Source organism: Tupaia chinensis, unplaced genomic scaffold (genome assembly GCF_000334495.1).
Source record: "Tupaia chinensis unplaced genomic scaffold, TupChi_1.0 Scaffold000610_1, whole genome shotgun sequence".
NCBI lineage: Eukaryota > Metazoa > Chordata > Mammalia > Scandentia > Tupaiidae > Tupaia > Tupaia belangeri.
In genome coordinates, this window is record NW_006160129.1 from 510,246 (window position 1) to 534,980 (window position 24,735).

The following is a 24,735-nucleotide window of genomic DNA, read 5'->3' on the forward strand; positions in this document are numbered from 1 at the left end:
CCTTGACAGCATTGGCCATTTGTGCTACAGTGCCCAGAATGGGTCTGACTCAACATGGAGCTATTTTTTCCTTGTTCTGTGTTGGAATGTGATAGAGAGCTGAGTATTTAGCCTAGTTACCTCCTCATTTTATAAATAGTAATAGTCATTATAAAATTTTTATCATGTCCTGAAGTTTTTATTTGTTCTTCACACAAATAGGAAGGTAGTATTTGTTATGTAAGGTTGAAGAAAGATTTTTTTGAGAAGTTGTAGCTTTTAAGGTAGGAAGATTTTTTTGTTGTTGTTCTTAAGAATTATTTTGTATTTATTTATTTATTTTAATTTGACCAGAGAGGGACAAAGAGAGAGAGAGGGAAAATGAGAAAGCAAACTACCAGGTCCGGGACTCAAACAGCGGCTGGCCATGTGGGAGTCCAGCATCTTTAACCACCATGCCACCTGCCAGCCCCAGGAAGATTGTTATTTACACACTATACATTTCTCTTTTTCCTTTCCCCCTACAAAAACTGTAAATTATATAAAACATATGACATAAATTCCAATAAACTTTTATCTAAACATAGAGTTTTGTACCTATCTTATCCTGCTAAAATAGGTGGTATTGAAAATTCATGAACTAGAGGGGGCCGACAGGTAGCGTGGTGGAGGGTGCTGGACTCCCATATGACCAACCACGATTCGAGTCTCAGACCTGACAGCTTCCTTTCTTACTTTCTCTTTCTCTCTCTCTCTCTTTCTGTCCTTCTCTGGTCTTATTAAAAACAAATGAATAAGGTTAAATAATATATAACATTTTAGATTGTGGGTTTGTACATCTAAAACTTAATACTAAATAATAATGATCCTAAATTTTAATTCCACCTCAGTCTCCCTCCTACATGCTAGATCCACATATTCAGTTGTGTTCCTACAGAGGAAATCAATGCCTGCCTTCCCACCCAACCTTCATACACAGGGAGGGTGCTTAACAAAGTATTTATTTACCTAGAAAAGTATGGCTGATGTCCTTGGTTGCTAAGCAAGCACGTAATTACCTGGTGAGTGATAATGACTGGTGCCATCATGGTGAACTTGGACCTTTTAGACTGAACTACTACATGAGATTGCTGTTATAATAATAGTAATAATAATAAAGGGCCCAGCAAATGGCATAATGGTCATATTGCTCAGCTCCCACATGGCTGACCGTGGTTTGAGCCCTGGACCCGGTGGCTTAAAACTCATATCAAATGTGTGTGTGTGTTTGCTCAAGATCCAGAGAAGAGAATGGAGGAGAAGAGATTGCAGTGTGGCCATCCCCCTGGTGGGTGATTTCTTGCTTTCTGCCTCTCTGTCTCTTTCTGTCTCTCCAGTGAGCTCACACACACTGTAGCAAAAATCTCTCTCTAAAAAAGTAAATAAGAAAAAAATTATCAGCCTATAATAACTTGAAAAAGCAGAGAATCAAAGTATTATAGTTTAAAAAGTAATTTAAAGATCTGGGACCAGCAGATGCGTAATGGTTATGTGGCTGGACTCCCACGTAGTTGACCGTGGTTTGAATCCCAGACCTGATGGCCTGAAAGTCATGTTGGGTGCATGTGCGTGCATACCCAAAATGCTGAGAGGAGAATGGAGGAGAAAGGATTGCAGGGTGGCCATCCCCCCCGGGGGGGGGGTGATTTCTCACTTTCTGTCTTTCTGTCTCTCTCTGTCTCTCAGGCAAGCACATGCACCCTATAGAAAAAAAAAAAAAAAAAACTCTTTAAAAACTAAATAAATTAATTAAAAAGTTTAAAGATCTAATTCAGTTTCTCACTGAATACTAGCATCTTTGGGACATTTTAATTTTTTTCTTTATTCATAATGATAGAGCTCATGTGTGAACATGAAGCAGAGAGAGAGCAAGAGAAAGAGATATAAACAGGGTCTGGTCACATCATAGTCCCCTTCCTCCAGTCCTCCAGCGCTTTGGATCCTGGATGCTCATGCATATGCCCAGTGACTCAGGCAGACCAGGCCAGGAATTGAACCACAGTCTCCAGGAAGGATACAGCTTATCTCTCTCTCTCTCTTTTAGAGAGAGGTTTTTGTTTGTTTGTTTGTTTGTTTTTGGTGTTTTTATTTTTTATTCTTTTTTTTTGGAGTGGTTTTTTTTTTTTGCTATAGGGTGTGTGCGCTCGCCAGACAGACAGAGAGAGACAGAGAGACAGAAAGCGAGAAATCACCCCCCAGGGGAGATGGTCACGCTGCAATCCCTTCTCCTCCATTCTCCTCTTGGGACTTTGGGTACGCACGCACACGCGCCTGGCGTGAGTTTTAAGCTACCAGGTCAGGGACGCGAACAGTGGTTGACTACATGGGAGTCCAGCGACATAGCAATTACGCTAACTGCTGGTTCCCAGTTGTTTTTTTTTTTTTGCCCCGTTTTTTTTTTTTTTTTTTTTTTTAATAAAGCACGTGCACTCACCAGAGAGATAAAGACAGAAAGTGAAAAATCACACCCCAGGTGGGATGGCCACACTGTAATCCCTTCTCCATTCTCCTCTCGAGATTTTGGGCACGCATGCACATATGCCCAGCATGAGTTTTTGGACTAGTCAACTAGGAGGGAGTCTGTTATGCCATCTGCTGGTCCCAGATCTCGCTTCTCGTAAGCAGTGATTTATAGCTGTGCCATGAAGTCAACTTGTCTTTTGAGCATTTAGATAAGGTACTACTTGCTTTATACAGTTATTTATTTCCTGATAAGCTCTTACATGACCCTGGAAATTCAAAGATTCAACATAGAAACAAAATTTGCCAGTAAAGGGAATAGCAGGTGATGTGGTGGTTAACATTCTGGACTCCTACATGGATGAGTATGGTTTGAGTCCCAGACTTGGCGGCTTGCTTTCTCTCTCTCTCTCTCTCTTCTCTCTCTCTCTCTCTCTCTCTCGTGAGCACATGTGCCCTTATGCAAATTATAATACTACTACTAACAATAAATAAAATTAAATAAATAAATTTTTAAAATTGTCAATACAAATTTTGTCTTAGTTATCCTCATCTGGTTATAGTCCAGGATACTTATCCTTTTAAAAATACTATGCCTATTTGTCCAGATGATAGCATGGTGGATGAAGCAGCCAGATCCCACATGTTCAACTGTGTGATTCAAGTCCCAAACCCGGAGACTTGAGAAACACTGTGGGTATGTGTGTCTACATGACCAAAATCCTGAAAGGAGGGAGAAATGGAGGAATGAAGAAGGGATTGTGTATTGGCCATCCCCCATGGGAGACACTTTCTCTTTCTGTCTCTTCCCACCTTCCCACTTACCCCCACCAGCTACATGTACATTCACCCTCTGGCAAAAATAAAATAAAATTTAAATCCTGTGCCTATGAACAGAATGTCCTAGATCGTCTGAACTAATCTATAGCAAGTGCTATTTCCATGACCTTGGTACTTTAAAAATGAAACCTAAGATTTTATTTGTTTCTGTAACAGTTTCATCATATGTACTATGGAGCCATAGTACATATTTTTGTTTTTGTTTTTATCTTTGTTTTTCTTCACATGAACAATTATCAAGTCCTTTTCAATAAACTCTGTATGGAGTTACCTACTGTGTTGATCCTTGGACTGAGTGTTAGGAGTGACCTAGTTTCTAGTCTTTGATCTTTGTTTGATTTGTTTTGTGATCCTGGAAAACTCTTGCATCTGTTGTGTTTATAGCACAGATAATGGCAAGTTAGATGACACAGAAAAGGCTCCATGCCCATCAAATGAAAAGCCAAAAATAACGGGATTGACGCACAGCTGTATAAATGTGAGGAGATGGGCAAGTGCACGTCAGTAAGAACTCAGTGCCCATTTGGGCCTACAGTGTACAGGCATGAACATGGGAGGTCCCCAAAGACTGGTCCTAGGGTCTCTTCCCTTCTCTTTATGCTGTCTGCCTGGGTGAACTCATTTAGTCTGTCTCAGTTTTAAATACCACACATGGTATTTGATTCTCATACTTTCACTCAAATCTCTCCCTTACACACTAGATATATACCCAACTCCCTGCTCAGTCCCTTTACATGGATGCTTAATACACACCTCAAACCTTCCATGTTTTAAAAACTGAACTCTTGGGTCTGGCAGATGGCGTGGTGATTAAGGTGCTGGACTCCCACATGGCTAACAATGGTTTGAGTCCTGAATCTGGTGGCTTACTTTCTCACTTTCTCTTTCTCTCTCTGGTCAAATTAAAAATTAATAATAATGATAAAGATGAGTAAACTGGAGTTCTTTTTTCTTTCTTTCTTTTTTTTTTTTTTGGAGAGGTTTTTGCTATAGGGTGCGTGCACTTGCCAGAAAGAAGATAGAGAGAGACATAGAGATAGAAAGCAAGAAATCACCCACCTGGGGGGAATGGCCACACTGCAATTCCTTCTCCTCCATTCTTCTCTTGGGATCTTGGGCATGTACGCACACGCACCTGGCATGAGCAATCACCCTCCAGTGGGGATGGCCACACTATAGTCCCTTCTCCATTTCCCTCTCATGATTTTGGGTGGGCACTCAATCATAGAAACTTGCAGTGACTTTCAAGCCACCAGGTCCAGGACTCCAACTGTGGTTGGCCATGCGGGAGTCCAGCACCACCTTAAACACTATGCCAGAAGCTGGCCCCACATGGCTGGTTATCTTTTTTGTTTTGTTTTGTTTTTGCCATAAGGTATGTGTGCTCATCAGAGAGACAGAGAGACACAGAGAGGGAAAATGAGAAACCACCCCCTAGGAGGATGGCCACCCCACAATCCTTTCTTCTCCATTCTCCTTATTGGGATTTTAAGTATACGTGCATATGTGCTGGTGTGATTCTCATGCTCCCGGGTTCAGGACTCAAACCGCACAGTAGGCCACATGGGATCCAGTGCCCCAGCCTCCATGCCACCTGCTGGCTCTGCCATACTTTTATTTAGGAATATTCACCAGCCTTTCTCAACCAGGCTTCCTCATCTCAGTAACAAAATACAGAAAATGATTTGATAGACTGTTTTTTATTTCTCCAAAAGCTGATATATAACCTTTCAAGATGATAGAACCTCTCTAGATGCATGGGAATGAAGTTAATTCATTATTTACAATGCCTGCTTCAAGGCCTTAAGACTTAAATCTAGTGGAACCCTGGTTGAAAAGGGATACAATAATCCCTAAAATTATTTTGTAGGAAACAGATGCCTAAAAACTCTTCTCCTAAGCAAAAACAAACAAACAAACAAACAAAAACCTCATAAAAACAAATGACCAGAAGAGATGTTCCTTCAAAGTCAGACCATTTCTCAGTGTTATATTTCTGAAAAAGCTGTCTTTGCGGTAGGTTAATTGCCTAAAGATGAGGAGGGAGGATTATGATCCTTCTTGATCAGTTCTTGTAAAGTGTGAGGTATTTTCATGTTTTCCAAACAGCAAGGTTTTATTTATTTGTTTGTATTTTGGTTGTGCATCTTGAATTTGGTGTGTATTTTGGTTAACATAGCTTTTCACAGAGTGTTGTTCATCAGTGACACCTGCTACACACTCACACACAGGTCCCTACTGTGATTTCCACTACCAAATGAACAGATCGGGCCCAAGAGGAAATGCTTGACCTAAAATAGTCTAATAGGATTTATTCAACCAGTGTGCTACTGCTGATTCTTACAGCAATGACCCATAGTATCACAGCTACTGGAGATAAAACTCAACCATGCTTGATCCATAGAACATTCTTTTTTTATTTTTTTTAAGAGAGATTTTTGCTATAGGACATGTGTGCTTGCCAGAGATAGAGAAACAGAAAGAGAGATCATCCTGCAATCCCTTCTCCTTCATTCTCCTTTTGGGATCGTGAGTACACATGCACACCCACTCAGCGTGCATTTTTAAGCCACTGGGTCTGGGACTCGAACCACAGTCAATTCGTGGGAGTTCAGCTACATAACCATTGTGCCATCTGCTGGGCCCAATATGTCTACATGTTCTATAAGACAAATTGTGGATTAGTAATTCATTAAGATAGATATATAGAGACAGATAGTTTACTTATTTCTTCCATGATACATGTAGAGAAAGAGCTAGCTAAAAAGAGAGAACATCCCCAACAAGGTTTCCGCACTGTGATCCACCCCCAGCCTTGGCCAGCCTAGATCACGAGCATGCGTGCATGTCCAGCATGTATAGGGTGGCCTTGGGACATGAACCGGGGACCTATCCATGTGGGTCCAGTTCTGTTGTTGCTGCACTACCAACTGGGCCCCATTAACTTATATTTTGATTTGGAGACATCATCTGAAACCAGAGAACATTTCATAGTAAAGTTATATTGTACTTTATATTACTTGTCTACCTAGAAACAAAACCCTCTTCAGGTATTATTTCATTTAGACATATGATTTTTCTGGTGATGGGGAAAAAGAGAGGATGGAAAGAGAAGGGATCACTTATACTCCCTGTTTTACAGTTGAATAAATCGATCACTTAAATGAGTGAAGCTAGAGCTAGGATCTCGGGTCTGAACTTCAGGGGATTATTGATTGTTCATTTTTAATTAAATTGCGACTCTGTGCTTCAGAATATACTGACAATTACAAACACGTTTGAAACACTATTCAAGCAAGTGTGCTCATATATGTTGGGTTTCTCTAAATTTTCCTAGGAAAACTCTTTAATGCTATTACAGCTATTTTCATGAATGTGTTACTTTAAATATAGTGGTAGAATGAGTATGGATTCAAAAGATAAATAAGTACATATCACACTAGTTTAGGAATAATCTTTCCACAGTGTTTGCAAAAATAATACATCCTCATGGGCATCAAGTGGTGTGGTGGTTAAGGTGCTGGATTCCCACATGACCAACCATGGTTCAAGTCCCAGACCCAGAAGCTTGCAAACGAGGTGCATATTTGTGCATGCCCAAAATCCCAAGAGGAGAATGGAAGAGAAGGGACTGTGGCATGGGCCATCCTCACTGGGGAGTGATTTCTCATTTCTCTTCCCTCTCTCTCTGTCTCTCTCTGGTGAGCACACAAACCCTAAGGCAAAAATCTAAAACTAATAATAATAAAAATAATAATAATATACATTCTCTTATCTGAGTCTGTATTGTGTCTACATATTAGTACAATCTAGAAAAGATAGTTTTGGTTCTTACCTGATAAACAGGACTGTATAAAGGACACTTTAAAAACAAGTCCATTTTGGCTCAATGAAAAGCATTGGTTAGCTTAACTAAATAACTAACTAACTAACTAACTAACTAACTATATATATATAGTTACATATATATATTTACACTTTAAGATTTATTTAATTTAATTTTGTCTTCTACTTCTTCAATTTGGCCAGAGAGAGATAGAGAGAGAAAAAGAGAGAGAGCATGAGAAATCAAGCCACCAGGTCCAGGACTCAAACCAATTATTATTATTATTTTAACTTGCTATAGTCATCAGAGAGAGACAGAGATAGGAGGAAAGTGAGTAATCAAATTGCCAGGTCGAGGACCCAAAACATCAGCCATATGGAATCCAGCACTCCAACCACCACGCCACCTGCTGGCTCCCCAACTATATATATATTTTTAAAGAATTGTTTGTTTTGGGCCAGCAGGTGGTGTAGTGGTTAAGGCACTGGACTCCCATGTGGCCAACTGTGGTTTGAGTCCCAGACCTGGTGGCTTGAAACTCACCCCAGGCACATGTACATGTCTGTCCAAAATCCCAAGAAGAGAATGAAGGAGAAGGGATTGCAGCATGGCTGTTCCCCCTGGGGGTGATTTCTCACTTTCTGTCTCTGTCTCTCTGGTGAGCACATGCACCCTATCGCAAAAAATCTCTCCAAAGAAAGATAAATATTTATTTTATTTTATTAATTAATTATTATTATTACAGTTGGACATGTGGGAGTTCAGTGCTTTAACCCAATGCCACCAGCTGGCCCTAAACAAACTGTAATTAGTTGGCTACTGTTAGGAAAGTAAAATACTCTTTTTTTCTAGTTCTTTTAGAACAGGGAAGGAGCATAAACAATTTTTTTCTTTTAGTTGGAGGAAAAAAACAACTCAAGGGATCAGCAGTTAGTGTAATGGCTATGTCACTGGACTCCCATGTAGTCCACCACAGTTCAAGTCCCGGACCCCATGGGTTAAAACTCACGCTGGGCACGTGTGCATGCATGCCCAAGATCCCGAGAGGAGAATGGAGGAGAAGGGATTGCAGCGTGACTATGCCCCCTGGGGGGTGATTTCTCGCTTTCTGTCTCTCTGTCTCTCTCTGTCTTTCTGGCGAGCACACACGCCCTATAGCAAAAACCTCTCCAAAAAAAAAAAAAAAAAAGGAGAAAAGAATAAAAAGGCAACTCAAGACAACAATTGGAATGTTTCTCTTAAGAGAAAGTTGTTTTGTTTTGTTTGTTTTGTTTTTGTTTTTTCCTGACTTAGCTTTAGAAGCTAAAGAGGCATAGGAGCAGAGCGCTATTCTGAGTAGAGTTAGGACTGTAGACTTGACCTTTTTAATCAGTGCCATCCAAACACCTGCCACTTTGGTAGATGAGTAGGAGATGATGAACTAGGAAAAATAAATGCTAGTCAATACTGTATCTGTGTTATCCCTTTCTCATTCTAAATCCTAGCTGAGTAGGAACCCTTAAAGATGTTATATCTGGGACCAGCAGGTGGCATGGTGGGTAGTTAAGGCACTGGACTCCCACATAGCGAACTGCGGTTCAAGTCCTGGACCTAGTGGCTTATTTTCTCACTTTCTTTCTCTATAGCAGATTTAATAACAATAATAATAATAAATAAAAATGTTTTAAAATGTCCTATCCGATATTGAATTTAAAATTTATACAAAAGCAGGTAATAATTTCAGGTATCATTTTTGAGGGTGTGATTACTCTATGTGAAGCATTGCACTAAACACTCTACTTACATTACCTTATTTAGTCTCCTCAACCCCAACTCCGACAAGTCATGTCCTGTTGTACAGTCTTACAGCATCCTGATTTCTGCTCTATGGCACACGGTGCAGCTGCATTGAAACAGTAATTACTTTTATAATTATTTCATGTCTGACTTATCTACTGAACTGAAAACTCCATGGAGATAAGGACCATCTATTTCTGTCCTGGCACCTAGACATGCCTAGTCTCAATAGATGCACAATTGAAATTTGTCAAATGGCGGCCACCCAGTGGCATGGTGGTTAAGGTGGCTAGATCCCACATCACCAGCTACACAGTTAGAGTCCTGGACCTGGTGGCTTGAGAAACGTGTCCAGCATGTGCGCATGTGTGCCCAAAATCCTAGGAGGAGAAAGGACTGTAGCGTGACACTCCCCCAGTGGTTAGGTTACTTTCTCACTTCCCCTCTCTCTCTCCAGGTAGCACACATGCCCTATAGCTAAACCTAAGAACTTTTTTTTGGTAGAATGAGCCACTGAATGTGCTGAATGACTGAAAACACGAATAAATTAACAACCTGTCCAAAGGTTCTGGTATCACTTTCACTTACACGACCAGAAACCGAGACAGAGACTTCAACCCCAGTCTAACTCCAGAACACTGGCGTCTATATATAAATGGTCATTGAGGAGCATAAAAATCTGAAATTTCAACATATTCTGAATGTAAACACTTTCTTCAAAAGCAGTCTTCCTGTACATTTGGATCAGGATGATGATGGCTACTATCTTTCTTCTCCCTAGCACTAGAAACCTGGTTCCCCTAGGCCTCTACTCCTGAGCCGTTTCTGAATACTGGTTAGTGAGGCAGACACTGAAAGTGTTTCTGGACTCTGTGTTCCAAAAGTACCTCGAGCTTTCACTCACGTAGGAGGTGGAACCTCAGACTTCGGGTACAGATTAGCTCCTTTCAAGAACAAAAGTCCTTTTGGGAATTTACTCGTTCCTTCACCTCCCCTGTTGTCTGCATTCCTTCCTGTGGCCTTGTGTTAGGACTTTGCTCTGAGGCAGTTTTCCAGCTCCTGGACAGACTGTCAAGCCCCTGCTGCCCAAACAGTGTGTAGCACCACGCCTGATTAACTGGGCAAGATTAGACTTGCCTTTTACAGCCCTCCCAGAGACAGACCCTGTGCTGAGAAATCCCAGAAATGCCTTAATTCTCTGGATATAAGTAGATCAGAGCACTGGAAACCCTAGGCACTCTGAGCTTCTGAGTCTTTCTCCCATTTAAAGTAATGGCAACACTTCTTCCTCTTTTAGATTTTTTTTTTTTTTGAGAGATTTTCATTGTAGGGCGCGTGCGCTCGCCAGACAGACAGAGAGAGACATAGAGACAGAAAGCGAGAAATCACCCCCCAGGGGGGATGGTCTCGCCGCAATCCCTTCTCCTCCATTCTCCTCTCGGGATCTTGGGCACGCACGCACACGCGCCCGGCATGAGTTTTAACCCACCAGGTCCAGGACACGAACTGCGGTCGACTATGTGGGAGTCCAGCGACATAGCCATTACGCTAACTGCTGGTTCCCTTCCTCTTTTAGATTTTTGCCATCACATTGGAGAGAGACAGAAAGAGGGGAAAGTGAGAGATCATCCTCCACAGGCTCATCCCCCCCTCCACAGGGGGATGACCACACCACAATCCCTTCTCCATTCTCCTCTTGGGATTTTGGGCACACATGCACATACACCTGGTATGGTTTTCAAGCTGTTGGGTCTGGGACTCAAACAGCGTAGTCTGCTATGTGGGACCCAGTGCCTTAACCACCTCTCTACCTGCTGCCCCATGATAGCAACATTTTTTATTCCACTGAGAGATATAAAATGCTTATAGACAATGTTGTATACTCTCCCCAACCCCCTAGAAAACTGTGAGGGTTAGGAAGGGATATTCTCAGAAACACATGTAAATCAAGGAAATAAATTTCTTTAAGTCGTCCAGCAGATAATTAGGACTACAGAAGTACATAAAGATTGGAAGCTTCATATACTTGGGAATAACATTATAGCTGAGCATATAAGCAACAGTAACAGCAGCTGCCTATTAACTGTGATCCAACGTTTTAAACCTTTACCCTCTAGTATATATTGCTGAATAAATTGCTTATCAGAGCATCGTATTGTACCAAGAGGGTTTATTCACTTCTTTGGGAATAGAAAATGTCTAAGCCTGGCTACTGAGCCCAGCAAGAAGGGAGAGCACATTGAATACTTCATTCATTGTCAGTGTCTAATTGGTCTGCCTCATCAGAGCCAGGCTTAAAAAAAGAAAGCTCTGTTATGTCAGACAGACACTTTTGTGCAGTTCTTAATTGCTTTCCCATGGGTTCCTTGTTTTCTGGGTCTTATCTGTTCAATTATTGTACTAAAGCACAAATTACATCAGGTTTATGCAGCAGAGAAGGGTAGTTGAGATCCCAGAGAGCTAACCTCTTGCTACATGGCATAACCTCTCTCTTTGGCATATACAAGGTCCTCTGCATGTTCTGGAGATAAAGTTAGCCCTAAATTCCGAGTTAGTACTACCCAGGGAGAATATCGTTTTTTGTTTTTTTTTTTTAATTTCTTAAAAGGCATGTGTCCTGACAAGGGAGAGACATACAGAGAGAGAGAGAGAGAGAGGGAAAGAAAGCTCTCCCCTCAGAGGGGATCACCCAAAATCCCCTTTCCTTCCTCTCTCTCCTTTCAAGATTTTGGACATGCACACATAAACACAGTGTATTTCTCAAGCCACTGGTCTGAGACTTGAACTCTGCAGTCTACCTTGTGGAATCCAGCCACCTTAACCACGTGCTAGAGGCTGGCCCCAGGGAGAATATCTTTGACAGCCTATCTCAGGCTCACCTCTGACCTACGGATATCACTTTCCCTAGGAGATTGCTGAGCCTGCTCCCTGGCACCATTTAGACCCTTAACAAGTGTAAACGCATGTGATGCCGGATGACAAAAAAGCCCATTCACTTTTTGGTGTGGAATTTTAGAGGAAGCCTTTTTTTTCCCCTGAAAGTTTTTTTATTCTTTTACTCCAGCGGCTTCATATACAGACAGCTCTGATGATGAGACATCTCCCAGGGACAAGCAGCAAAAGAACTCTAAAGGAAGCAGCGACTTTTGTGTCAAGAACATCAAACAGGCGGAGTTTGGACGAAGAGAAATTGAAATTGCTGAGCAAGGTAAAGAGAGCAAGCACTTTCACCTTCTCAACCTGCCTGTGTCTTTTTGTCCTTATGAATCTCTTTTAGCATCTTAGGGTCTGATGGTTTTGCAATTTCAGGAATATTGAATCCTTATAACAAAAGAAATCTGAGCTTAGGAAACACTGGGGAGGGAGTGAACTCTGGTGGGTCTAGAAGGAACTCCTATGCAGATGCTCCTTGACTTAAAATAGGGTTATATCCTGATAAATCCATCGTTAATTGAAAATGACCTAAGTCAAAGATGGATGTAATACCCTTCACCTACCAAACATCATAGCTTAGCCTGCCTGCAATGTGCTCAGAATACTTACATTCTAAAATAGCCCCTAACTATTGAGCACTTACACTCAGGCAAAATCATCTAACACAAGGCCTGTTTTATAATGAAGTGTTGAATAGCTCGTGTAATTATTTGAATATTGTGCTGTAAGGGAAAACAGAATGGTTGCATGGGTATGCAAAATATGGTTTCTACTGGACACATATCACTTTTACAGCACTGTAAAGGCAAAAAAATCCTTCAGTTCAACCGTTGTAAGTCAGGAGCCACCTGTAGCAGGAAAAGGGAGTGAGCCTGGATAAGGGGGACTGGGATGTAGGGAATCAGAACCATGGGGCATTCAGAAAACCCCTTATAAGAGCAAAACCGAAGTTAACGTCTTGATTCTTCAAGAAACCTAACCTAACAGAGAGCCCGATCAGGGCAAGACTCTTAGGTGTTTATGTTTGTTCCCCTACCTGTTATTCCCTCCGCTCTGATATTGCTGTGTATGTCTTGGCCCATTTCAGAAATGCCTGCACTGATGGCCTTAAGGAAGAGAGCTCAAGGAGAAAAGCCCTTGGCCGGAGCCAAAATTGTGGGTTGCACTCACATCACTGCACAGACCGCCGTGAGTCCTTTTCCTTTCTCCTCCTGATAGCAATGACTAGGAACAGCCCACAGGCCCAGCCTCGGTGGTGCCGTCTCTAGTTTATGGATCTGTAGCGCTGAAAGCTGCATGGCTGACTGTGGATTCAGATCCAAGTTCACCAGAGACGTTTTGGGCAGGTGTACACCCAGGATTCTGACTAGCTGGAGAGCTGGGAGAAAGGGATCGTTATGTGATGAGATTCTGTGGAGGGTACCTGTGTCATCTGTTCATGTGTCTGTCTCTCAATCGCTCATGATATATATAAATAAACTTTTTAAAAAATAGCCCCTAGCTATTGAGTGCTTACAACATGCCATACACCAAGTTAAGAGGTTTTTTTTTTTTTTAACAAATATTAGTCCATTAATCTTTATAATGGCCGTGTAAAACAGGAATTCCTTTCCAATTTTTTTTCTTTAAGCTTTTTTCCTAAGGCATGTACATCTGCCAGAGAGACAGTGAGAGGTAAAGTGAGAAATTCCCCCCCCCCCGGGAGGATGGCCACACCACAGATCATTCTCCCCTATTCTCCTCCTGGGATTTTGGGCATGCACGCACACATGCCCAGTGTGATTTTCAAGCCGCTGGGTCCAGGACTTGAACCATGGCTCCACTGTGTGGAAGTCCAGTGCTATAACCACTATGCCACCTACTGACCTCTCTTTTCCATTTTGTAAACAAGAAAGCTGAGGCTCAGAGGGCTTACGTAATTTAATTTGTCCAAAGTTACACAGCTGGTAAATTACAGAATCAAGATTTGGATTTCCACGTATCAGCAGAAGCAAGCTTCTACTTTCATTGCTGCACACTACACTGCTTTCCCTCGGTTCTCTCCTGGCGTCATTTCTACAAGGCACCCTATGTGTTTGACTGCTTTCAGCTGCAAAGAAGAAACGCACCTATTCCATCTCATACAAAAAGAATTTTATTATATTACAAATCTAAAAGTCTCTAAGGAAGGCTGACTTCAGGTGCAAGGTCTTGGGGCTCTAATTTCACCTCTCTTTGATTCCCTTAGGGCTGCCTCTTCAGTTTGCTTACTTTATCCTTCAGCTGATAGCAAGAGGGTTACAGCTCTTTTTATGTGCTGTTGGAAAAACCATGACACATATTTGCATAGAAAAACATGAAAAAAATCCATCATGACTTTTCTGACAACGTCGTTTTCACAAACTGACATGAAAAGGAAGGGGGATCATCTGTCAGAAGTCCTCTAGGGTTCTCTGTCTTGTCTCATTGAGCAGAACTGGATCACATGCCATGTTCCACCAGTTTTGGCAAGAGGACTGGAATTGCCTTAATTGACTTTGACTGGTGATTCTCACTCTCATTAGATATAATATCCTGTTTTTATTTTAAAATTACTTTGCTGCTAAGACATGGAACCAACCCAAATGTCCACGAACAGATGAATGGATTGAAAAAGTGTGGCACATGTACTTTATGGAATACTACTCATCCATAAAAAACAAGACCCTGGGAACCAGCAGTTAGCATAATGGCTATGTCACTGGACTCCCACGTAGTCGACCGCGGTTCGTGTCCCGGACCCAGTGGCTTAAAACTCACGCCGGGCGCATGTGCGTGCGTGCCCAAGATCCCAAGAGGAGAATGGAGGAGAAGGGATTGCGGCGTGACCATCCCCCCTGGGGGGTGATTTCTCGCTTTCTGTCTCTATGTCTCTCTCTGTCTGTCTGGCGAGCGCACACGCCCTACAGTGAAAAGCTCTCCAAAAAAAAAAAAAGTCATTAATTTATTGTTATTAGTCCTTTTCCTTTCTCCTCCTGATAGCAATGACTAGGAACAGCCCACAGGCCCAGCCTCGGTGGTGCCGTCTCTAGTTTATGGATCTGTAGCGCTGAAAGCTGCATGGCTGACTGTGGATTCAGATCCAAGTTCACCAGAGACGTTTTGGGCAGGTGTACACCCAGGATTCTGACTAGCTGGAGAGCTGGGAGAAAGGGATCGTTATGTGATGAGATTCTGTGGAGGGTACCTGTGTCATCTGTTCATGTGTCTGTCTCTCAATCGCTCATGATATATATAAATAAACTTTTTAAAAAATAGCCCCTAGCTATTGAGTGCTTACAACATGCCATACACCAAGTTAAGAGGTTTTTTTTTTTTTTAACAAATATTAGTCCATTAATCTTTATAATGGCCGTGTAAAACAGGAATTCCTTTCCAATTTTTTTTCTTTAAGCTTTTTTCCTAAGGCATGTACATCTGCCAGAGAGACAGTGAGAGGTAAAGTGAGAAATTCCCCCCCCCCCGGGAGGATGGCCACACCACAGATCATTCTCCCCTATTCTCCTCCTGGGATTTTGGGCATGCACGCACACATGCCCAGTGTGATTTTCAAGCCGCTGGGTCCAGGACTTGAACCATGGCTCCACTGTGTGGAAGTCCAGTGCTATAACCACTATGCCACCTACTGACCTCTCTTTTCCATTTTGTAAACAAGAAAGCTGAGGCTCAGAGGGCTTACGTAATTTAATTTGTCCAAAGTTACACAGCTGGTAAATTACAGAATCAAGATTTGGATTTCCACGTATCAGCAGAAGCAAGCTTCTACTTTCATTGCTGCACACTACACTGCTTTCCCTCGGTTCTCTCCTGGCGTCATTTCTACAAGGCACCCTATGTGTTTGACTGCTTTCAGCTGCAAAGAAGAAACGCACCTATTCCATCTCATACAAAAAGAATTTTATTATATTACAAATCTAAAAGTCTCTAAGGAAGGCTGACTTCAGGTGCAAGGTCTTGGGGCTCTAATTTCACCTCTCTTTGATTCCCTTAGGGCTGCCTCTTCAGTTTGCTTACTTTATCCTTCAGCTGATAGCAAGAGGGTTACAGCTCTTTTTATGTGCTGTTGGAAAAACCATGACACATATTTGCATAGAAAAACATGAAAAAAATCCATCATGACTTTTCTGACAACGTCGTTTTCACAAACTGACATGAAAAGGAAGGGGGATCATCTGTCAGAAGTCCTCTAGGGTTCTCTGTCTTGTCTCATTGAGCAGAACTGGATCACATGCCATGTTCCACCAGTTTTGGCAAGAGGACTGGAATTGCCTTAATTGACTTTGACTGGTGATTCTCACTCTCATTAGATATAATATCCTGTTTTTATTTTAAAATTACTTTGCTGCTAAGACATGGAACCAACCCAAATGTCCACGAACAGATGAATGGATTGAAAAAGTGTGGCACATGTACTTTATGGAATACTACTCATCCATAAACAACAAAACCCTGGGAACCAGCAGTTAGCATAATGGCTATGTCACTGGACTCCCACGTAGTCGACCGCGGTTCGTGTCCCGGACCCAGTGGCTTAAAACTCACGCCGGGCGCATGTGCGTGCGTGCCCAAGATCCCAAGAGGAGAATGGAGGAGAAGGGATTGCGGCGTGACCATCCCCCCTGGGGGGTGATTTCTCGCTTTCTGTCTCTATGTCTCTCTCTGTCTGTCTGGCAAGCGCACATGCCCTACAGTGAAAATCTCTCAAAAAAGAAAAAAACAAGACCCTGACATTTGATAGAAAGTGGATGAATATGGGAGATTCACTGCTCCGTGAGGCAAACTAGACTATGAAGGAGAGACTCGTATGTCTCCACTTAGTATACACCGACTGTCCACACTCTGTGGCGGAAACTGAAAGATTAGAGTATATAGAGTCATGGAGAATGGTTATGGATACTGGAGACAGTTTGGAAGAGGGTGGGAGAATGGAGGAAGTGTGAGGAAAGGAATCAAGGAGAAAAATAGAGAGACAAGACATTTATGGGACACAAAAATGGATGATCATCTGTTGATGATAACATGTATAGTGTCTTCAACTGGACTGGTGTGAAGTATATTCATGTTCGGTAAATTCACTGTATAAGCTGTAGTGATGTATAGTGATTGAATGTATAAAATTAAAAAATAAAGTAAAATAAAAAATGTTTTGCAGTTCCCCTTAACTATATCAAAATGAACTTCAGATATATCTAGGTACAATTTTTAAAAATCAATGCAAAATATTTTTTAGGTTTATTCATTTATTTCTCTCATGAGAGAGAAAAAGACACCCCCAGCAGGGTTCTCACATGGCAGTCCACCCCCAGATTAGTTAGCCCAGATCACCAGAACAGCTGCACACGTACCCCTGTGCTCAGGGAGGACCTAGTACAAGAGCACATGACCTTTCCCATGTGAGTCCAGTTGTATTACTGCTGTGCCTCCACCCAGCTTCTGCCCAAAATATAAAATCTTAAATATGAAGAAGGGGGGCCAGCTAGCGGTGTAGGGGTTAAGGCGCTGAACTTTCACATGGCTGACCACAGTTCAAGTTCTGAGCTCAGCAACTTAATTATTAATAATAATTAATAATGATTATTCCAGGTATGTGTGCATGCATGCCCAAAATCCTGAGAGGTGAATGGAGGAGAAAGGATTACAACATGCCCCCCTCTCACTCCCCGGAGAGTGATTTCTCAATTTCCCTCTTTCTCTTTCTCTCTGGCGAGTGGACATACTCAGGTTGTCTTTTTTTTTTTTTTTTTAAGAATTATTTTACTGAACTTTATTCATTCATTCATTCATTCATTTATTTTAATTTGACCAAAGAGAGACAGAGAGGGACAGAGAGAGAGAGAAGGTAACCCGCCAGGTCCAGGTCTCGAACTGCAGTCGGCCATGTGGGAGTCCAGCACCCTTAACCACCACACCATCTGCCAGCCCGAACATAATGAGTTTTAATATGTAAGTGTTTAGGTATAGCTATAGTAGGAGTCATATATTATCTATAGCATTATTTTAATGAGGATGACACAGATGCAGCTAGATAGAAATATGTTATTGGTTCCAGACTATTGGAGCAGCCTTACCAAATTATATAACTTTCTGAAATATTAAACAACTTTTTATAAATTTCTAAACAACAACAACAAAAATGTATGAATTTTCTCTTGATTTACATAGCTCTTGTATTCTTGGAAAAATCATTGTTATTTTGTACTATACCTATAAAAATACTGTTCGTTAATACAGAATTCAGTTTTAAACTCAGAAGATTATAATAAAAAGCTTTTCACTGAGATATTTGAAAATTATACCAGATTTGCACAGTTTTTTGTTGTAAGAAATTGTCTTGGGACAAGCAGATGGTATAATGGTTACGTTGCTGGACTCCCATGAGGTTGACCACGGTTCAAGTCCCAGAGCCAGTGGCTTAGACTCACATCAGGAATGTGGGCATGTGTGCCCAAAGTCCTGAGAGGAGAATGGAGGGGAAGGGATTGTAGCATGGCTACCATCTCTGGGGAATGATTTCTCACTTTCTGTCTTTCTGTCTCTCTCTGTCTCTCCAGTGAGCACACTCACCCTATAGCAAAAATTCTCTCTTAAAAAAAAAAAGAAAAAAGAAAGAAACTGTCCTGATTTTTTTTTAAATACCTAAATCCTTGGCCCTGCCCGCTAATTCAAGCATTCTCCTCCCAATTATTTAGACAACCAAGAAAGCCACCACAATTTTCCAAATCTCCTTTTTTTTTTTTTTTTTTGGAGAGATTTTCACTGTAGGGCGCGTGCGCTCGCCAGACAGACAGAGAGAGACATAGAGAGAGAAAGCGAGAAATCACCCCCCAGGGGGGATGATCACGCCACAATCCCTTTTCCTCCATTCTCCTCTCGGGATCTTGGGCACACACGCACATGCGCCCAGCGTGAGTTTTAAGCCACCGGGTCCGGGACGTGAACCGCGGTCAACTACGTGGGAGTCCAGCAACATAGCCATTACGCTAACTGCTGGTTCCCCAAATCTCCATTTTGAGTCTTCATTAAAGAGTAGTAGATATCGGGACCAGCAGTTGGCGTAATGGCTATGTCGCTGGACTCCCATGTAGTTGACCATGGTTTGAGTCCCAGACCCGATAGATGGCTTAAACGCACGCCAGGTGTATGTGCGTGCGTGCCCAAGATCCCGAGAGGAAAATGGAAGAGAAGGGATTATGGTGTGGCCATCTCCCCCTGGGGGTGATTTCTTACTTTCTGTCTCTGTCTCTCTCTGTCTTTCTGGAGAGTGCACGCGCCCTATAGCAAAAAACTGCCCCCCCCCCAAAAAAAAAGAGTAATATTGAGTTGCCAACTGTAACATGACTGGCCTATTGAGAAATGGTCTGGAATCATTTATGGGATTTCTAGACCTGGTCATCTGTATGGCTAGATCGACTTTCAGAAGATTGTCTGTCCTGAAGCACGACACTTTGTGGTCACATTCCGAATAAAGGACTGCAGAGATTCCTGAAGACATAGAGAGCTACTGTTAATATCTTCACTATGAGACTTTTCTGAGTTATGTATTTTCTGAGGAAAAGAGTACTGCCTAATATTAATATAATACAGTGAAAGGTTATCTCTTTTTGAAGCTACAGACTAATTAATGAATTAAGGTGGAAACACTCTTGAATCATTTTTTGGGCCTCCTCACTCAGGGACATGATACTTCAGTGTGGCAGCTTAAAATAGTAAGTCTTCTCTACTGTCTCGTGTTGCTAAATTACATGCAGTTTGATTTTTACTCCTGGCCTCTTCAACATTGCCACCCTTCAGGGTTCTTTTTGCTGTTTTTTTTGCCTGAATGGATTCATCACAATTAGTTTACTGATTTTATTTTATCATTTCTATTTCACATTATTTTCCTTTTCTATAAAAAAATTATTACAAAGGAATTTTGCTTTGTTTTGTTTTTAATTTCTATTTTATTTTTCTGACTGTGAAACTAGTTTTTGTTTGTTTGTTTATGACATTCAAGCATTACCACAGGGTCAACCCTATAGCCTATTGGTTAAGAGAGCCAGATTTTACACAATCAGCTGGACAGTTCAATTCCTGGCCCAGTGGCTGGACGCCTGTGCATGTGTGCCTGAAGTGCTAACAGGCTGGAAACTGGAGAAGGGATTGTGGTGCGACCATATCTCACTCGGGGGTCAGGGGGCTACTTTCTCCCTGTCTACTGTGTCTGTCTCTATAGAGTACACTTGCCCTCTGGCAATTAAAAAAAAAAAAAGATTACCGCAATATATAACACAGAAAGACAAAATCCCCTACAACTTCACTCTCCAGAAATAATTATCATAGTTGCCTAATAGACGTGGATCTATTTATATTAATATATTTTAGATATGTTTCCATAGTTCTTCAAACCTGATTCCATTTCAACTCCTTCAAAAGAGTAATGGTTTGAAGTTTAATCAAACCGATTTCCAAGCACTGTCCTCCTGTTTTTGCCTGGCCTTCACTCCTGTTTGAACCCTAATGGCCAACAGTTTTGACTCACAGTTCTTATATTCTTTCTTCCAGTCACTTTCTTTTCTAGTTAATTTCTCTTGCTTTGTAAGGTAGTCTTCAGCGTCATTGTTTTGTTTTGTGTTTTTTTGTTTGTTTTTGCTTGTTTGTTTTTTGTTTTGAGAGGTTTTTGCTATAGGACATGTACATTCGCCAGGAAGACACAGAGAGACAGAAAGTGAGAAATCACCCCCTGGGGGGATGGCCACGCCACAATTCCTTCTCCTCCATCCTCCTCTCGGGATCTTGAGCACGCAGGCACACGCGCCTGACTTGAGTTTAAGCCACCGGGTCTGGGACTTGAACCGCAGTCAACTACATGGGAGTCCAGCAACATAGCCATTACACTAACTGCTGGTCCTGCCCTGCTGGCCCTTAAAGCAAGCTTTTTTGCATTCTCCAAAGAGAAACAAGAGAGGGGAAGTGGCCATACTGTAATACCTTCTCCATTCTCTTCTCAGGATTTTGGGCACAGATTGGCATGATTTTCAAGCTGCTGGGTCCAGGACTCGAGCCATGATCGGCCATGTGGGACTCCAGCACTTTAACCACCTTGCCACCTGCCTGTCCTAATGCAGGCTTTTAAACCAAAGCTTTATTATTGTTGGAATAGCTTTTAAATCAGGAAGTATACTACCTTCTTAAAAATAGTTCTATCTTGGACTAGCCTGTAGCCTAGTGGTTAAGGGAGCCAGACCTCACATGGCTTTATGTTTATTACGTTTCCTCATATCTCTACACTAAATAAAATTCTTATTAAAGATATGTTCTAATTTAAAAACTACTTGCAAACAACACAACTCAAGTCATTTGTCCAAGGTCACATAGTCAGTTTGAATCCTGACCTGGTGGCTTGAAAAAGCATCCCCCTGATCAGTAGGGTCTAATCATGCCACAGTCCTTTTTCTTATGTTCTCCATCTCATCAGGACCCTAAGCACATGTGTGTGCATCCAGCAAGAAACGCATGGGGTGGGACTCAAGCCTCAGTTGGCCATGTGGGATTCGACCTCCTGTGTACAGTGCCTAATCACTGCTTTATGGGGCTGGTCCTCAGACCTCTTTTATAAGGGGCACTAATGCCTTCATGAAGATGGAACTCTTGTGACCTAATCACTTCTCAAAGTCTCCACCTCTTAATATTATCACCTTCAGAGTTAGGTTTCAATATATAATGTTCAGGGAACACATACATACAGACTATAGCAACCCCTATATTCTTTAAAATGTATTTTCTGGGTGGGACCAGCAGTTAGCATAATGGCTATGTCGCTGGACTCCCATGTAGTCGACTGTGGTTCAAGTCCCGGACTCGGTGGCTTAAACTCACGCTGGGCACATGTGCGTGCGTGCCCAAGATCCTGAGGGGAGAATGGAGGAGAAGGGATTGCGGCGTGGTCATCCCCCTGGGGGGGTGATTTCTTGCTTTCTCTCTCTTTGTCTCTCTCTGCCTTTCTGGTGAGCGCATGCGCCCTATAGCAAAAACCTCTCCAAAATATATATTTTGGTTTTTTCGGAGGCTATCAAGAGGCGTGGTGGTTAAGGCGCTGGACTCCCACCTGACTGATCATGGTTTGAATCCCCCTGGTGGCTTGCTTTCTCACTTTCCCTCTCTCATTCTCTCTCTCTCTCTCTCTGGTGAGCACATGTGCCCTAAAGCAAATTTTTAAAAATAATAGTATATAAAATTGAATAATTCTAAAAAAGAAAAAGAATATATTTGTACAAACAAGTATATTCTCCTATCCAGTCAGCACAAATTAGGAAATTAGCATTGATTCATTATTACTATCTAGTCCTCGCTGAGTTTCACTAGTTATCCCAATAGTTTTTTTTGTACCGAAATAATCCAGTCTAAGGGCCAGCCCCGTGGCCTAATAAAGGGAACCAGATTTAATATGGGTGACTGTGGTTTGAGTCCTGGCCTCAGTGGCTCGAAAAGCATGCCGCATATATGCGTGTATGCCCCAAATCCAAGAAGATGAAGAAGTTGAGGAGAAGAGGTTGCGGCATAACCACATCTCATTGAGGATGCTTTCTCCCTTTCCCTCTCTCTAGTTTCTGTCTCTCTGGTGAGAACATGTACCCTCTGGCAAAAGAAAGAAAGAAAGAAAAAGAATCCAGTCCATAGTTATGTCATATTTAATTGTCATGTTTCTTACCTCTTTTGGTCCAGAGCAGTTTTTCAATCTTTCTTTGACTTTCAGGACTTTGACATTTTAAAATAATTCATTAAAGATAAATTGTTTTATAGAACGTCTTCCATTTGGATTTTTCTAATGCTTCCTCATTATTAGATTCAGGTTATGCACCTATGTTAGGAATATCACAGACATGGTGTATCAGTTTTCTCTCGAATTCTATCAGGTGGCACACGATTTCATTTTGTCCCATAGCTGATGATACTCGTTTTGATCTCTTGATTGAAACAGTATCTGATAGGATTTTCCACTGTAAGCGTTATTTTTCATGCTTTGTCATGAATAAGGTTTTCATTAGGCAGTAATATGAAATTGTAAATACCCTATTCTTCACCAAACTTGTTTTTACAGAGTTTTTTGTCTGTTTGTTTTGTTTCTATAGTTCATGTGCACTTGCCAGAGAGACCGAGAGACAGAAAGTGAAAAATCACCTCCCCCGCCCCGGGGGAGGGGGATGGCCATGTTGCAATACCTTCTCCTCTTAGGGTTTTGGACACACATGCACACATGCCTGGCATGAGTTTTAAGCTGCGTGGTCTGGACTCGAACCGCAGTTAACCATGTGGAAGTCCAATGACATAATCATTACACCATCTGCAGGTCCCATTCACCAAATCTTTGATAAATTCATTCACTCATTTATTTTTATTGGCATGGAATAATTTTCTATTTTATTTCATGGATTATAATCCATTACTGTCATTATTTTATTTATTAATTAATTCATTTATTTCGATGTTCCTTGTCCCCAGTTTGTCTAGGCAGGCCTTTCAATCTGGCTTCTGTGGCTTCCTTGTTCTCTCTCATTCTTTGGGCACTTTTTTGCTTTGGCACAAAATGATCAAAGCTCATCTCAAACATTCCGTGCCCTAGCTTTAGAATAACCCATTTCTCCAAGCAGCCCTGGTTCCTTTTAGTAGGTCTGGAAACTTATATGCTATCTGGTATTAGGATGTCATTATTCCCAGACCTGCTTTTATTCATTTTGGAAAATAATTGCCCATTAACTCTTCAAGTGTTTCTTTTCATTTTTCAATGACAGAGAGCACATGCATGTGCGAGAGAGAGACAAAGAGAATAACCATCATAACTAGGACCTTGTCACACTCAATTCCCTGGCTCCAGCCCTCCAGCTCTTCAGGATCCTGGGTGCCCAGACCTGTGCTCTCATTCACGAGTTTTCAGGCCGACTCAGAGATCCAAACCTGAGGTAGGGCAAAAGGCTTCCAACTTTTTTTTTTTAGAATTATTTTATTTAACTTTATTTATTTATTTATTTATTTATTTTTAATTTGATCAGAGAGAGATGGGTGGGGGGTGAGGAATGAGAAAGCAAGCCACCAGGTTCAGGACTCGAGCCACGGTCAGCCATGTGAGAGTCCAGTGCCCTTAACCACCACACCACTTGCCAGCCCAAGGCTTCCAACTTTGTAGAGCACTTGTGTTACCACTGTACTGCAGTAGCTGGACCTCTCTGTGTATTTCTTTTGCCATATTCTTCCCTCTTTGCCTTTTAGAACTCTAATTACAAGTGTGTTCGGACATTTGATAATGTGTCACAGATCTTGGATGGTCCCTTCAGATTTTTTCCACCACTCTTGTGTTCTGTTGGTATTTCAGTTGGTAATTTATTTGTTGTTCTTTTTTAGGTTTTTGACATAGGGTGCATGTACTCACCAGAGAGAGACAGTGAGAAGGAAAGTGAGAAATCACCCTCCCCACCCAGGGATGTGGCTATGCTGCAATCCCTTCTCCTCTTGGCATTTTGGCATGCACGCACATGTGCCCAGCGTGATTTTCAAGTCACTGGGTCCAGGACTTGAACCGCATTTGACCATGTGGGAGTCCAGGCCATAACTACCATGCTACCTGCTGGCCCCTCAGCTTGGTCATTTCTATTGCTCTATCTTTAAGTGCACTAGTTTTATCCTTGGGTGTGCCTAATGTTACAGTAAGCTTGTTGAAGGAATTCTTTATCTGTAGTGTCACTTTTTTCATTTTTTCAGGCATTTCTATTTGATTTGTTTTTATATTGGGTCATCAGGAAAGTCATGACATATTTTTCTGTTTTTCTTTGCAAAAATGCATCATGACAACCCAATAGTTTCCATATCTCTGCTGAAATTCCCTATCCGTT

General features: G+C 41.7%; 1 protein-coding gene across 1 annotated transcript in view; it reads left to right on the forward strand.

The window, feature by feature from the left end:
* AHCYL2 (adenosylhomocysteinase like 2) overlaps nt 1-24,735 on the forward strand; it is a gene marked incomplete at its 5' end in the record, with an annotated part of 209,390 nt that overhangs the window by 144,426 nt on the left and 40,229 nt on the right. Inside the window, 2 exon segments of the mRNA XM_014591718.1 lie at nt 11,985-12,128; nt 12,942-13,042. Of these exon segments, the coding sequence (XP_014447204.1) occupies nt 11,985-12,128; nt 12,942-13,042 (245 nt within the window).